At 35.6% G+C, this 17,420-nt stretch overlaps 1 protein-coding gene across 1 annotated transcript in view; it reads right to left on the reverse strand.

Annotated features, from left to right (window-relative positions):
• Positions 1–5,863: 5,863 nt before the first annotated feature.
• Positions 5,864–17,420, reverse strand: part of LOC149553568 (uncharacterized) — a 37,874-nt gene continuing 26,317 nt past the window's right edge. Inside the window, exons 3-9 of the mRNA XM_089788974.1 lie at positions 8,614–8,833; positions 7,771–7,841; positions 7,609–7,666; positions 7,233–7,471; positions 6,963–7,081; positions 6,324–6,438; positions 5,864–6,206 (exon numbers count right to left, since the gene is read on the reverse strand). Coding sequence (XP_089645100.1) covers positions 6,106–6,206; positions 6,324–6,438; positions 6,963–7,081; positions 7,233–7,471; positions 7,609–7,666; positions 7,771–7,841; positions 8,614–8,833 — 923 coding nt within the window. The 3' untranslated portion in view covers positions 5,864–6,105. The remainder of the gene's footprint in view (positions 6,207–6,323; positions 6,439–6,962; positions 7,082–7,232; positions 7,472–7,608; positions 7,667–7,770; positions 7,842–8,613; positions 8,834–17,420) is intronic.

The following is a 17,420-nucleotide window of genomic DNA, read 5'->3' on the forward strand; positions in this document are numbered from 1 at the left end:
CTTCCAATCATAGATCTGTACTAATTCTACTGAATAGTAGGTGTCTCATTTTTAGTAGATAACTTGTGTCCAGTTACCATAGGTGTTCCAAAAGGCTTACATGTTTCCAAACCAAACCTTTTTAGTAAATCCTTCAAGTACTTAGTTTGAGAAATAAAGATTCCCTCTTTATTTTGTATAATCTACAATCTTAGGAAATATTCCATTTCTCCTATCATACTCATTTCAAGTTCTTTCTTCATTTCTTCTGCAAATTGTTTACTTTCTTCATCATTGCCTCCAAATATAATGTCATCAACAAATATTACCAGAATCATCAAACCATCATCAATTTATTTTCAATACAAATTACTATCTGCCATTTGCTATATCTGAGCTTTGTCAAATGCTTGTCCAGCCTTGCATACTAGGTTCTTGGTGCTTGCTTCAATCCATACAATGCTTTCCTCAGTCTGCATACTATGTCCTTCTCATCTGTCAAAGGACATCTTTAGGTTGCTCAATGTATGTCTCTTCTTCAAGTTCTCCATTTAGAAATGCTTACTTTACATCCATCTGATATACTTTGAATTTCTTTTGTGTTGAATAGGCTAAAAATAATCTTATTGCTTCTATTCTAGCCACTGGAGCATAAGTCTCCTCATAATCTATTCCTTCTTGTTGTGAGTAACCTTTACATACCAATCTTGCTTTGTTCCTTACAACTCCTCCTTGCTCATTCATCTTGTTCCTGAATACCCATTTAGTTCCTATCACATTCTTGTCTGCTAGTCTGGGGACCGATTCCCATATTCCATTATTTTCTATTTGATCCTATTCCTCTTTCATAGCATGCTTCCAATAGTCATCTTTACATGCTTTGCATTCTTAGGCTCAACTTGAGATATCAAGCATAGTTCTTCATTCGCTCTACTTCTTGTCATCACACCTTTGTCTTTGCTTCTAATGATCTATTCGGATGGGTGATTCTTTATCATGTTCTTTCCTAAAGTAGGAGTTGTTATCTCAACTCTTGGCTCTACTAAAGGTTCTAAGCTTAATTCTTGTCTTGGCTCTCCTTCATTCTGAAAATCATTGTTAGTCTCAAGAAATAACTCATCATTCCTTGGCTTAGTAACAACATCATCATCTGAATTGTAATCAACTATTCTATATAGTATTCTGAGTTTCTCATCAATTCTCACATTAGCACTTTCCATAATAGTCACCAAAGTTGTCTCTTCTATTACTTGTTCTTCATTAATCAATCTAGGCTCATTAACACAGTCTTTCAAGGTTCTTTCCATATTTTCTCTAAATTCTTCACCTTTATCAAAAAGTAGACTCTTTCTAGCTTTTATCAACCTCTTAGGACATTTACTTGAAAAATGACCAAACTCTTTACATATCCAACAAACAAAAAATTCCATACCTTCAGGTTCTCTCTTTGTAAGCAAATCAATAATTTCCTTTATCTTTATGTCATCTTTTGTTCTGGATATATATTCACTTGTGTTATTGTTCCCTTGAATACAACAAAAGGATTCTGGATTTGTAAACTCAATACTCTGCTCTATACACAAATCCGATAACTCACCAAGAATTTCCATAACTTGGGTGTCGAAATTTCTTCTGTCAAATGTAGGACTATTTTCTCTAAATTTGTTCACCATGGATCTCCTAAAGCTGTTAAACTTTTTCTTCAAGGACCTAATGCTCTGATACCAATTGTTAGAAACAATAGTCCAGCAAGAAAATTAAGAGGATTTAATCATTCAACCAAAGTAAATAGCAACCATACAAAGATGCACATAGACAATTACACCAGATATGTTGACTAGGGAAACCCTTGATCAGAGGGAAAACCCTGGTGGGAGTGATGCCCACAAGATGATGTACTAATATAAATATTCCTTGTTAGAAGATGGACCCTGTTAGGAGTCTATTACAACATTTAGTACAATGAGTTTTTGTTAGAAGATTCCAACCCTGTTAGGAGTTGTGGTATAATGTATGCAAGAAGAGCCCACTACCCAAACATGCAATTTCAACTACAAGAAGAGCTCACTGCTCAAACAACTAATTTGTTGTTATCTTCTTCTTTCCTCTGTCCTATCAACTAGACCAATCATTGTCAGACCTTGTAGACCAAGTCACGAACCTTAGATCCAAATACCAAAGCTCGGATTACTCAGCAAAACCTCGGTAAATGAAGTTTCCTTCACTTCCACACTGCTCTGCTCAACTTCGCATTCTGCACTCTCTACTGCTTTTCGTACATTCACAATTCGCATTCATTCATACCATGATAAAAGAAAATGTCCTTCCTTTATACCAAGTCCATAAAACAATTCCTTGAGTTGGTTGCTAGTCCTTCTCAATTAGTTATTATAGGACCACATTAAGAACATGGTACACTTAGCGATAACCTTAATCTTCTGCCTTGCAACTTGAATAACTTTCTATACACGCAATATTATGACGAGTGATCTTAGCCATGTCATATTCAACATGACTTCTTCATGTCCTCAACCTCAATCATATCAACTCTGCTAAGAGATATAACAAGTTTATCAAAACATGCCTCTATAAACTCTATCTCAAAACAGACATCACCAAAATTTACATAATTTCTTCTAGACTTATCTTTTATGCTTCCGACGTTAACTACATATATTAGATACTCCAAAGTATCTCCCATAACCTCGGGTGGTTATCATGCTCAACTAGTTGTTTGTACCAACTTGATCTTTCTGTTGTTCTTCTGTCAGATACCACAAAAGACATCAAACATGCTATGTTGACATCGATGACAAACTCAGTCATGAATGTAACATATCATCATCAAACCAATCTTCCAACACACCCTTCACTTGGTCAAATCTAAATTAATTTATTCCCTCCTTACTGACGCAATGCAAGACAGGAGAATCCCCAAAGGGGATGTCTTAGCCCATAGCAAATGACCATATAGCGGAAGTATAAACAATAACACGGATATTTAGATCCACACAATGTCAATTCTCATAATAAGATTTCCATCCAACATGCCCAGTTGTAACGCCTTCCGAGTTACAACCAAATACATCAACAATTACAATAAAAGTTCAACAAGATCTTGCAAGATCCAAACCACTAGCAAGCCCAAATCTGCAACCTGGTAGAGCACTCCAAGAAGAATCTAAATTCGTGCTCGCAAGCCACCAAGCCACCTTCTCATTTCCCAAGAAACACTGAGCTACTAACTCTGCTACACTTCGCTCCTCTCAACTACTCCTTCTCCATGTTGAATGGTATCTCCCAAATCCTGATGCCTACAACACTACCCAAACCCTCCTTAAATGTTTACATGGCCACAGGTTAGCCTGTTGCAATTACATTAATTAAATACACCCTTACATTAAATATTAACCCTCAAGCCACCAGTTGGCTTGCAAAAAACATTAAATACATAACATAAAATTAAATACTTAGGATAGGCCCCAAGTTTACAATGTGTAACTAGCTCATAAGACCACATAAGAATATGCACACTTGGACATAGGTCCGCGTGCCAACCAACTATCCAAATCCAAGAGCATACACACCAACTCCCTCAAATCTCAACTCATAAATACAATCTCCAAAGCTCTGCCAATAAATAGGAACACATTACCAGCAACCACTAAAATGGCTCTAACTCCAAGACGATGACTCCAAATATCACGTGCACTTGAGGAAAGGTTCCCAATATGCCTCGAACAAACCCCCAACCGCGCAAATAATAACTTTACAAACTTGAGCACAAAGCCCCTACATACAAGATTGTTGACTTCCCTAAGATGCTCCTACATTGCTTACTCATAACTTGGACATTTTTAATCACCTAACCCTAAATGGAACCTCTACTTTGAGCCTTCAATTTGGAGCATAATGTTGACCAACCTTTGGAAACACCCCATCGAGCCCAAGTTGTCTTGTTGCTTATGGTCTCTTCCTACATAAACTACCTTTTAAGAACTGAGTAAGTGTTGTGTTTGTAGAAGCTATTAATCTGTTCACCATGTTTTCTTTCAATGCATCTTTTCCAGGGAAGTTTGGAATCAGTTTGGTTTGACCCTTGATACATACTTTTCTTTTGTTAACATTATTTCTAGTTGCATTGACAATAGTAGCAAGCTTTGTAACATCTTTTATTCTATTTTTCCTTCGGTCCTCTTATGGAACATTTGGAAAAGTAGGAATAATAATGTTTTTGAGGGGAAGGATAGGCATCTTATTGCAGGTTACAACTATCATCAAAATGAAAGAACCCAAATTCCTCCAGATCCTGAATGAAGGAAGAATTGTTTTAGAAAAGAAAGAGGTAGCCTATGGATAGGCCACTACTAGAGAAGGGAATGAATTTGATATTACTCTAACAAGGTTTATTCAGCAATTGAAGAGCGATGAATAGTGGAGGAATAAAGGAGATGCTGGAGTTGTTTGCCACAGAGATCACTTCAGAAGTGATCCAACATCTTCCTAAACCCGATTGTCTCTCCTAACACCTCTTCTCATTTGAGTAGTGATCTCCTAGACTATGTTGTGGATAACTCAGATGATAATATGTTTTTCTAAAATGTTATATTGCTGTTGTAATTTTTGAACCATTTGGCATCTTAGACAATAATGTATATTTTTTTATTATGGGGTTGGAGTCTCTCATGTATTGCATTCAATGATCTAAGTTGGGATAGATCTTTAATCATATAGGCACTATAATGCGTTAATTTCATTTGATCAATAATAGTCAATAGGAAAAAAGTTCCGTAGAAACTTTTAAAATGCATTGCAACACTGTATTACTCAATTATACATGGAATGAGTGCTTTTGCAAACTTTTTTTTTACTTTTGTTGTTTTAGCTTGATCTTTATGTTATGACTATTCTATAAGCTCGATTTGCAACATTTAACTTCATGTCCCAGTCCACTGGCAATTATTCATGACATGTAGATCCATGTAGACTCTCTAAGAGATCAAGAGCTATACTAAAAATATTTCAACTCATCAAATAAAATGAAGCACGACTGAAATTATTTCATCGATCTCTTAAATTGTTTTCTTTCCTTGTCTCTTTCGTAGAAGGTTTTCAGAAAACATAATATCCTCTTCCACTCATGATTATTCGGAACTTGCATTGATTTAATTATTGAAAATCAACCATTAAATTGATTATGTTAACGGTCATCATGCATAACAAAAAAATTATTCCAACTTTGACTTCAACTATATTCAGCTGAATATCACAACGATGCCACAGAAAAGTAAGCATCGTGCACTTAACTAGCTAGTTAATATTTGCCTCCCAATTCAATTATCTACAGAATTTTCTGTGTGAAATCAAGCAAAAAAGTTCTTTTTGACATTAACATCATCAGGTTTCCACAATCCATTTGTAAATAAGAAGTTTTCTTGATTCGATTGTGTGTGTTTTTTTACCATCAACATTTTGGATCATACTACATGATCCATCATCAAGATGTGAAAGAGTAGGATAGTAGAGATATGCAGACAAAGCTTAACTCAAGAGATACAAGAAGAGAAGTGGAGAGCACACAAATTCATGAAGAGCAAAAAAAGAGAGAAATGTCTCACCTAATGAAATAAAAAATAAAACAGACTTGAGATTTCATTAGGTGAGACAGTTCTCTCTTTTTTTGCTCTTCATGAATTTGTGTGCTCTCCACTTCTCTTCTTGTATCTCTTGAGTTAAACTTTGTCTACATATCTCTACTATCCTATTCTTTTTGACATCCCACAGGCTCTTGGGATATGGGAACCAACAATAAAATTATTCCTCTGATTACATTAAATATTTCAGTGTTCTATAATTGAGAATTACAAAAACCACAACAAATGAATTAATAGTAATAATTGAATGACATAATAGAAAATCTCCAAGTTGAAAATAATGTCATATTATTGTTACAAATCACATGAGCTTCTTGTTTCTACAAGTATTTTATTGTGTTGGTAGAAAAATATGGGATAGCTAATGTCCCCTCAACGACATGCACTCACAAATTTCTTTACATTTGCCCGAAAGATCAGGGAATAATTGTACAGACAATTAGGATATTGGTCCTTGCAGAAGGCCAAAAAATTATTTCAAGTTGACTCGATATATTGTCTCATCTCCTTGTTGCTCAATAGTCAAACAGTTCATGCGGACAAGCAGAAGCAAAAAAGGTTTTGCCTTTGGACCTGCAAGATGAATAAAATGAGTTCATATTGATGCACCAAAAGAAAAAGTAGTCTTCCAAAATATATTTGCAATCATCAAGAGTATATCCTCAACAGTTAAATTCATGAAAATAATACCAAAGCCAAGAGGTTCCAAATCATCTTGGTCAAGCCACTCTGCACCACTCTGATAGCCCTGCTTGGCTCTACTGGACAACAAATTATTTATTTTATGAATTGCATCATCCAATTCCTGAAAATAAGTATCATAATGTTGTAAGGTTAAAAAAATCATGACAGCTGAAGATTTTTCACATATAAGCTTTGTGTTTTGGTGTAGTAGGTTAGAGATATGATCACCGATCCTCTAGCTATTTTTAGTTTCCTAATATAATCCAACAATTAAACACAAATAAAAGGAACAAAGGAATTGCATGAAGCTTAACCTGAATATGACATGTGATTATTGAATAATTTAGCCTAATAAGTTGTTGCAAAACTCAAATGAATTCTTCAGATCTTCCCTTGAATTCTCTAATTCAAATATAGGAAGAAGCTCAAAAGAAAATACAAAAATATGCAAAAATATTCCTGTAGAAAGGTGGAAGAGAGAATAAATCATGTAAATGTCAGAAGGGCAAATAAGAAAAAATCTAACCAGGTAGTATGTAGCAATTAAAACAAAAGCATTCATTGAATGTCAAAAGGACACATGAGAACTGTAAAAAAATCTTAAAGCTATATCATAGAATAGGACAAATCATACACAAACATTACCTCCCACGAAGCCAAACCTCTTAACCATGAGGGTGTTTTGTCATACTCTTCTTTGCTGACCTCTAATAAACAGTTAGCAACGCATTCCTCTTTGAAGGTCTCAGTGTTTCCTTTATTTTCTGCTACCAAAATCCGTATCACGGAGTAAGCTAATAGTCATGTCAGATTAAGCCCCACAACCTACCCCTCATAGTTCAGGAAATATTAAATATTAAACTGGAAGCTAACCTCTGTAAGAAGAGCTACCAAAAGTAGACAAAATTTAATAACCTGTAGTGCTCTGATAGCTATCGATTGGATGATGTGCATCAAATAAGACACCTTGATCATTCCAGTGATATGTGCTCTGGTTGCTATCAATTGGATGATGTGCATTGGACAAGACACGTTGATCATGACAGTGATATTTGCTCTGATAGCTATCAATTGTATCTTGTGCATTTGACAAGACATCTTGATGATTCCAGTGATATGTAGGTGTTTCCTTGCCTTGATGTTTAATCCTTTGACTATACAAATAAAAATGGTTAATCAATACTTATATAGTATTTCATTTTTTTCATTCTAAAAACATAAGTAAAACGTCTACATAGCCTTCCTAAAATTTGGACTTGAGCATTGTACTCAATGTACACTTTACACCTACCGTTGTATTGGCGGATCACACACTGGACTACACACTGGGCTACAGTTTTCTGTGTTGGCTGAGAAATGCATATCAATTGAATAAGGTTAGCATGCAAAAACATTTATAAGCCAAAAGGTGGACAGATAAGAAAGGATGGAGATAGCAAAACCAGTCACTAACCTTCATGTGCTAAAGTAGCAAGGCATGCATCTGAAAAACCAAGGTCCTGCAAACTTATGGAGTCCCCAAATCTTGTTTTGTTAAGAAAAATAGAGGTCTGGCATTGTTAAAGAAAAGTTTACACCCTATTGTCACATACCGTGCTATAGATTCATTTTAAGACTTTTCAACAAACAAAATAATTCTTTATAAGAAAGACATCGTTTAAGATTTTATAAAAGTGAAGCAAAACAGAACCCATTCGTAATCTACTAGAACTTGCAAAACAATTTATTGCTCCAATGACATGTATAGATAAAAACATAAACATGTGTCACTTAAATCATTTTAAGCATACAAACCTGTCTATTGACCAAGGAGCACACCATCTCATAAAGATGGTATACATGAAGCCCTGTCATGAAAATCAATAGAAGAATCACAGGTTAGCTATGCTCTTGACAGATATTTAGGCATAGTGTGAGTGTTCAGCAGAAATTCAATTCATCAAAAGCAATACGATATTCAAGAAGACTTAGTTCAACAGCTTGTCAAATTATCTTTGATGTCTTCAAAGAGAGCTTTGCCCTGGATCCAGCATACATTAACATACATTCATGAAATCCCCACAAACTGAAGAAACATCCTGCCTACATCGTTAATTTATCTTGAAGTTACTTGACAGAACCCAAGAGTCCAAAATTAATAGGACTCTTAAACAAATAGAAAATCATTTACTTTCTTATCACTAACAGATTCTATGTTGCTGAAAATATTTGAAAACTTAATATCAGGCTATTAGAAATTTATTTTAAAAGCTCATCAACCTGTTTATTGTGAAACCAGACCTAACAAAAAGGATACAGTGGATCATCTTCAAACGTATTGTTGCTGCAGCCCCTTGCAGATGCTGCTGTAAACGATAAGTAAGATGCAGCTGACCTGCTTGTCTTGTAATCAGTTGTCTGTGCAGGGGTTTGACTTGCAAGAGTACAATTAGAAAGGGTTTCCAGCACAGAAACCTTATCTTCTCTTGGACTACTTCCCTCAAAAGGAAAAGGTTCTTCACTCTTATCAATTTGTGCTGTAAAACACACCAGATACAATAAGTCCACACCTCTAATATAAAATATCAATACAAGCAAGATAGTTGTGAAAGGACAAATTGAAGTTGTCAAACAAAATAATGGCAGATGTCTGAAATGAAATTGTCACAAATGTAGCAAAAGTGAATATACACAAGCATATGCATCTTTGATCTGGAATTACACAGAATCAACTCATCCTTCAAAGAGATCATAAGACCACCATCAGCATTCCATCCTTCAAACAATTAGCAATGAAAATACACATGTATAAAATTTGGTCTTGGAATTAAAGTGCATGACTCCACATAAAAAAATTACCACTACATATAATCTAAGATGCAGAATACTACAATGCATATAATGTTATAAATCGACAACCACAGGAAGAAAAAATACGATTCCAATGATGTAACCCAGGGACACAGCCACACCCCTAAACCCAGGCATTCCCACAACAAGGACATCCCTGGAATGTGGGGACAGTGTTCCCAAGTATTTCCTCACTGCAGCTCGTCAAACACTTGATTGCCACTGGAATGCGGGGATGTCCCAATGTTCCCAGAATGTCAAGGGAGATGCTCAGGCATCCCTCAACCTTCCCAAGAACATTTGGGCATCCCCCAATTAAAGATGTTTTTTGAGATGAGTTTTAATAAACATTTGCATGTTTTTTAATTTGTTTGTGTTCTATTGGAACCTTACTGGATATGTGGCCCATTTAAGGCCTTCCAAACCTACTAAAGGCCCTCCCTCCAAGCTTCATCTTTATTCACATTTTCCTTTCTAATTGTTTGCTACAGAAAGAAGAGTGAAAAGCTGAGAAAAGAGTGATTGGAGAATAAGTGAAAAAGGAGTGACAAGGAGCAAAAAGAAGAGGAAGATTCTTCACCTCATTGAAGAGATTTTTCAATCCCAATGTAGGGTTTTTAATTGTTTTTTTTATTTCCTGACTTTCGTTTGTATATTTAAATTTTAATTGTCATTGTTCACTCTTGTTTCAAATTCCAATGTTTTTTTCACTTTTTGTTGTTTCGTTTTCTAAATCAAATTGTATGTTGAATCTTTAGGGCAAAATGAAGAATCATTGTAATTCTACATTTTGCCCTCAAGAGTAGAGATTGAAAAATTAATTTAAATTTTGTTTTACAGTTTAAAATTTGTTTTTTAAAAAATAGAGTTTCAATTTTTTGAATTTAAATGTAGGCTGAAAGTAGGTGCTTATTGATTTTATTTTCTTTTTGTAGAATGCAGTGTAACAATGAGTCCCCATAGTCATGATATGAGTGAGGATGAGAAGGAAATTCATTCTCATGGTACAAGTCAATTAGCATATAAAACAAAGCATGAGGATGAGGGGGATGAGCATGGGCCAAACTCGGAAGACCAAGCTGGTGCCATGGCTAATGCACCAGATGCTACTGATTGCCTCTCCCAATTTTTGGAACCATTTGCTAGGGGTCCTTATGATCCCGAATCTACTCTTAAACAGTTTGCAACAAGAACAACCTTCATAGTACCAATAAGTGATGGCACAGGGATATGGAAATGTGACATTTGCGGTACAAAATGGTTGGGAGTATCCCTAGAGTTTATGCACACTTCCTCTTCTGGCCAGGAAAAAAGTGTGGAAGAATGTAAATTTTTTTAAGGATGCTAAAAATCTGCACTACAAAATTGAGTTCGACAAGCTTTGGGGTGTTTCAAATGGCATTGGATTTGGTCAGCAAAGGAATAGACAAGCCAAGCCTCCAGGATGCAACATAAATCAATTAGTAGTGGAGGAGAAGCATTTGCTCAAAGGAAGGTATTTTGTCTCGAGTCAGGTAGGAACTTAGGTGCATGTGTCAATTCCACATTGTTGAGGTGGGCACACCAGCCTAGGCCTGGAATTTGTGAAATCAATCATTTTGGCCATTCATTCCTATCAAATGCTCCACTAGATAAGTTGTCTACATCAGAGGCAAACGCATGTTTTATCCGCTTCACCACCCAAAATTTCTAGGCCTCATAGAATAGTAGGGCTTGGAAGATTGCAGTACATACTAACTTGTCTAGAAGGCAACTGATTCAAACTAATCAGCCTCAAGACCTTCATCCACTTGTAGTGCTATTGCTGAATTACAATAGAACGAGAGGAAACACAAGATGCACAATAACCCCATAGCTGATTTGTTCAATGTGCAATTAAGGGAATAGATAGATGATGCCATTGTCAAGTGTTCTCATCCAATGGCTTGATCTCCCTTATTATAAGGAGATGATGTCAATGGTGGCGAAGGGAAGACCCCTCATGTGTCCCACCAAGTGACCACAAATTGAGGTCCATGATCTTGGATAACAAATATGCCAAGATCCATGAAATGATAGAGATGATGAGGACATGTAGGAAGGAGAATGGGTGCAACATAAATATGGATGGGTGGACTAACATTAGGCATTGTCCACTCATCATCATCATAGTTGCATGCTCAAAGGGCCCTTTCTTTCTCAAGGTAGCTGATTGCTCAGGGCATTGAAAAGATATTTCAATTTGACATCCATCAAACCGCTATTGATGAGATTGGGTTGCAAAATGTGGTTCAAATAGTGATAGATATAGCACATGTGTGCAGCACTGCAAGGAAGCTTGTTGAGGCAACATACAAACATATTATTTGGTGGACTCCATGTTGGGTGCATGTTATTAATTATAACAATACACTCAAGAAAATGAGGAAGATTGACTGAATTACAGTAGTGATCAAGGATGTGACAAATGTGCGAATGTTTATTTGCAACCACCACACTTCACATGCACTCTTTAGTAGCTTTGTGAAGTAATTCTTAAAACCAATAAGACCAAATATGCATCCTATTTCTTGAGTTGCAAGACCCACTATAACTCATGGTTATGGTGCAAGATTAGAATCAGTGGAATGAGATCGGGACAAAATAGGGGAGGGTGAAGGACATAGTGAAGAATGATGCATTTTGGAATAATGCAAAATACATAGTCTAACTCATTGTTCTAATTTTCGAAGTCATTAGAAATTGGGACGAGGATGCACTTGTCCTTGGAGAGATGTATGATTGCATTGATTCTATGCTTGACCAAATGAGGGCAATTGTGCAAGAGAACCCCACCTTAACATTCTACAATGAGCACAGTCGGCCAATTATTCAACACAAATGGGACAGCATGAACACTCCCTTGCAAATGGTTGGTTATCCATTGAATCCGAAGTGGTACCATGCCTAGGCCTAGTAAAGCTGCATCACTTCATACTTGCGGTGAAGGAAGGGTTCTTCAGGTGTATTGATAGGATGTATGATGCTGAAATTGCTAGCAAAATTTGCACTAAGCAAATGAAATTTGCCACGCCTAGGGTTTATAAGGTTGTTACAAAAGCAGATATATCAAGACTATGACACGGGAGGTCCCAATTTTGTGGTGGAAATGTCATGGAGAGAAATCAGTGACTACCAAACTAGTCATTCATCTACCATATAGGGTTTCTAGTTCTCTAGATTCATAGAGGAATTGATCTTCTTATGGCTTCATCTGAGATCTTAAGAGGAGTAGACTTACTTGTGGGGGAATAGAGAAGCTAATTGTTGTACATGGTGCCTTGCATATCATTGCCTACAAGACGTGTGTACAAAGAGATTCCAATAGCACAATGGGATGTAGAGCCAGAGGAGCCATCACAAATTAACAAGGACGAGGATGTAATAACTTTAGATGTAGGGTTGGTTGGTGCTTATTTGGCAAATCTTGACCCATCACTACATTTTGACATTTTTTTTTTGTTTTGATATCATGCTACTCATTTTAATCATCTTTATGATATTTTTTATATAATAAATATCTTCGATTTGCCAATTCGACAATTTAAGTTTTTATTTAGTATTGAGCATTCTAATTTCTAATTTAGTAATTCAACATTCAAATCTTTAATGTTCAAGTATTCACTATTTAGTCTTTGGCATTTGCAATTTTGCTATTTTACTTCTTAATAGTCATAAACATCTTTTTAATACTTAGTAGCACTTTAAGTATTATATGTGCCTATTTAAGGGAGTGTCTCAATACATTTACATATCTACAAATAGCATAATTCATAAAGGTCAACTTCTTCAACCAATATTACCCACTTCTCTCTTATATGCATTGCTATACACTTATCCATATCTTCATACATTACATTCACCCCATTCATAAAAACAAATACACATATCTCCATGTGTACCCATTATCTACTTTGACTTGGTGCATGGTTGTAAGGTCCATTTAAGTGTGAATCAGCAAAAGGTGCAATTCATGGCAAGTATTTGTGAATTGCATAAACTTCTGCTTTTACCCAAAAATTTGCAAGATTTTAGAATCTAAATAGTTTTCTATGGTCATTATTTCATTTTTTTCTTAATAATCATGAAAACATGTTGCAGCTTAACCTTTCAATCATGTATAGTGACATGCTTTACCAATTTCTCACCATTCACCAATGAGTTTGAGTTCAGCAAGCAGTTTTTGGTTTGAAACACGAATAGACATACTCTATTCAAATCAATTGTAACAAAATCTGCAAATTAAAAATGTAAACAACCAATTGTATAAGGTAGTGCTTTCATTTTACAACCGGTTTTGATTTTTTATAATATCCCCATTTTTGTGAGCATCAGCTTTTAGTGGTTTAGCCTCTCATTGGGTCCTCGTATGCTGATAATGATGTTTAAAAGGGCCCTATTTTGAAGATATTTGGTATCTTTCTTGGTAGTTGGCAACATTTGTATTTCCAAATCCTTCGTGTATTTTGAGGCAATTATTTAGGGTGTTTTGGCTCAATTTTAATATACTTACTATTTGCAGTAAGTGAGTGGTTGATAAAGGACTCTTACTATTTTTAGAAAGGCAATTGGGTGCACAATGGACATAATGATTGACTTCCAAGTTCTAACGGGACAGATAAGTAATGATCATTTATGGAGTAAAGTAATTATAAATGAAGGATTGTTTTATAAATAATGCGCAATTATAATATAAGGCATTAAAAATCACTTTATGTGCAATGGGGCCATGACCCTCAATTAAATGCCATTTAGTGTACATTATTAATTGCATCAAAATGAGTGCCCAAGTTGACAAGATAATATTAAGTTTTTATTAAAAAATTGAAAGTGGATTTAAATGCTTTTAAGGAGATTTTGAGTTATAAATAGGTCTCAAAAAGCAAATAGATTCATTCTTGATAATATGAGAGTTCTGCTTTTCAGAGTTCTTTCTTGGAGAAGGAACCAGCTAGGGTTTCATCCATATTTGATCATTTCGTACAAAAACTCTCATTAATTCCAGCTACCAGAGGTTGTGGAAAATCAGATCAGGATTACTTAAAGGGTCGTGTTATCACTGGAAATTACACCCTTGTCATATTCAACAATAACTCGACATTCCAAGATAACAATGGAAACACACATAAGTTGTGGGCAACCTATAAATGGAGTGAATCTCCAGATAATGCCTGCTCCTAACTTGCTCACACTTTACACTGCTTAACTTTCCAAGAAAAGGAAAGAAAGAAGACTTATCCAAGGTGCTAAAACTGAGAAATACATAAAAACATAATGCTTGGGCTTAAATTAACCTTAACAAAGACGAAAACTTGTGAATGATACTTAATCTCAAATGCAAAGAAAAGGAAATCATAACCTATTATGGACCCCAATGCATAAATATTTTATTAACTGGCCTGAGTAATACGAACACTAATAAGGAAAGATGATTTTCATAAACTAGCACTTGAGACACCTTTATGACACAGCTAACAACCTGCACAAAAAGCCACTTGCAGAAAGATGAGGAAATGTGAGACAGAAGCTATGAAACAAAATGTCCTTAAAAACACTTTATATTTCTTCCTTTATCAATCACGTGACACATTGAACTGCAATAACAAGTAGGACGAAGAACTCTGCAAATGAGATAAGACCTGCAAAATATATTCAATCTTCCACTAAAACACTGAGTTGCAGACCAATAATGCCAAAAAACCAAGGATAAAAAATCACTTAGTCTCTTCAAGTTACTAGTCAAAGCTCAATACAATATGAGTTCAAAAACTCACTAAGTACACCTCAAACAACCCTTAGGTCGAATGCCAGAAAATAGCCCCCCAAAAAAGGACTTAGAAACCCCCAAATAATGTCCAATCAATCCCTCAAGCTCACTAAGTCATAATAAGACCTATGACTCATCGTTAACTGTCCCTAAAAGGCTCAAACTGACATAAAGACCTCTTAACTAACAAGCAAAAGTCAAATTCAACCTGCAGTCTCCTATATTCCCTCCACATGTCTCCAAACTGACTCATAACTCATAAGTCAAATATAATATCCTAACAACCACTACACTCCACATGTCATGGTTAATCTTTTAATGCATTTAAAAAATAACAAATGTATTTAAATGGTTTTTTAAATACAATTAAATAATTTGTTTCACAAGGTGCAAATGCATTAAAATTTTAAACAATGACATAGGAAGACTAGGATATTAAAATCCCCCCCAACCCCGCACAGCAAAAGAATTATCATGGACTTAGCGAAAAATAATATAAACTCACCGAAATGATCGGACCTCGAGATTTTGTCAAATACAACTTAGGGCATGATATATTTGATATTGATAATCCACAATTCATCTCATTTCTCCTTGTCAACCTTTCTGGAAACCTGGAGCTAGAGGTCGACTTAGGTTTTGGAGACAAAGATACTCATAAACTCAGCCACCATTAATGGTTTTCCTAGAGTCTGCCGTTTCAATTGCTCTACAACTTGGTAAGATTTGCTCTCAAAAAATTGCAAAAATGTTTACTTTTCCTTGCTGTTAGAGGTATTGAGGCCACCATTAATAATTTTTTCTGCTTTCCTTGCTGTTGGAGGCGTAATCTCTCTTTAATTTCTGCTTCTTAGAAAAAATTTGGGATGTCAAGGGTTTCGGGGTTTGTATTTGAAGGTTACCGTCTTTGACATGATAATATCATATGCGTTTCATTTGATTTTCCCTTTGTTGGATGCCATAGATATAAATTGGTACTTCATTCTTGCTGTGAGGGTTTGCTGGAAAATGCAATAGTTGTTGTTAGGGTTGAGATAGCCGCCATTGATGGGTTTATCTGATTCTTCTTTACTGATTTCTACAGCATATCTTTGCCCTTTTCTCATGAAGGTTAGATTCCACAGCCTGGGTCTGTAAAATTCATATTTCATGGGTTTCTGAAACATTTTAAAGCCACCATTCTGAGGAAAAGACCAGGCACTCTCAGCTTTTCGTACACAATGTAATGCTTCTGAGAAGTAAAAATCTGGTCCTCACGCAAGTTTATGAAGGTAAGGTTACTTCTAGTTGTGACTATACTCATTCAGCAATTTACCTTCATTTCAAGAATGATTTCTTCATTCTTCACCCAGATTCGTAACAAGCTGCAACCCAGTGCATTTTATTTATATTTTGGGTGATTTTCTCATAATCACATTCAGATCTGAGCAATGACTTCCTTCCAACTGATTAGTTTTAGATTCGCATTCCGTATCATATTGTTGCTTATCTGCATATCATTCTTTCTCACTTGTCATTCTAGGAAAGCTTCCACGGCATGTGATGCATTAAGAGAAAAAACTAGTAAGTCCAAGTTCATGCAGCATAATGCATTCATCGGAGACACCACATTCATGCAAAATTATCTGAGAGGGAGTTGCTACTTATGTACCCAATCCTGACAAAAATACCTCACTAGCAAAACTCTGGAACCCTGGAGATAGATGTCCAAGGAAACTTAATATAAATCTGGCCATGACCCTCATAACTTGGGCAGTTATTCAATGTTTTCATTGTTTTGTGGTTTCGCAGCATGTCTTTCTTGTGTCATCCTTATAGAAATATGAGTTTTGTAAAAAACTTCAGTCTGACCAGAACCAAAGCCAAGGTTTCTCTCTTTAACCAAAACATTTCTGCAATTATAATTCTTTTTCTCCATATCTAGAATAAATGCATGTTCAAAATGCTCTACAAAATTCTTCATCAACACATCTATACCCCTTCGCCCAGCCCTTCATCACTGCTGCCAAGAATTCATCCAATGTTGTTGAACCATCAATTCGGAGTACTTGACTAACACACTCATGCTTTTATTTATTTAAAAACTCTTGTAGCTGATTGCACATTTTGGAAATCATGTTGTTTATCCACTCACTTGTTCTCGTTGTACAAATTTTCCTTTTCCTTTATCAAACTTGGAACGAGATTTGCTGTTTGGTGTTAAGTCAAGCATATCACTTCTGATTTGAGGCCCTGAAGTTTTCTCGTCATGTATTTTCCCTGGTAAATATTGCACCTTTGGCATAACCTGCTTAAGGATTTCTTCCTCTTATGTCTCATGAAAGTTTTCCCTTGCTTCTGCATTCTAATTTTTTACCCATAAACATGATTGACATTCTAAAACTGTCTACTGTTCCTTAAAAAATCACCTGGCTGTCTTTTATGATGCATAAGAAATAAACAAACATGTGGCTCTTCCTTTCCTTTGCATAGCTGAAATGATAGACGGA

Source organism: Cupressus sempervirens, chromosome 6, assembly GCF_028749045.1.
Source record: "Cupressus sempervirens isolate cs-2001-9-10 chromosome 6, ASM2874904v1, whole genome shotgun sequence".
Classification (NCBI taxonomy): Eukaryota; Viridiplantae; Streptophyta; class Pinopsida; order Cupressales; family Cupressaceae; genus Cupressus; species Cupressus sempervirens.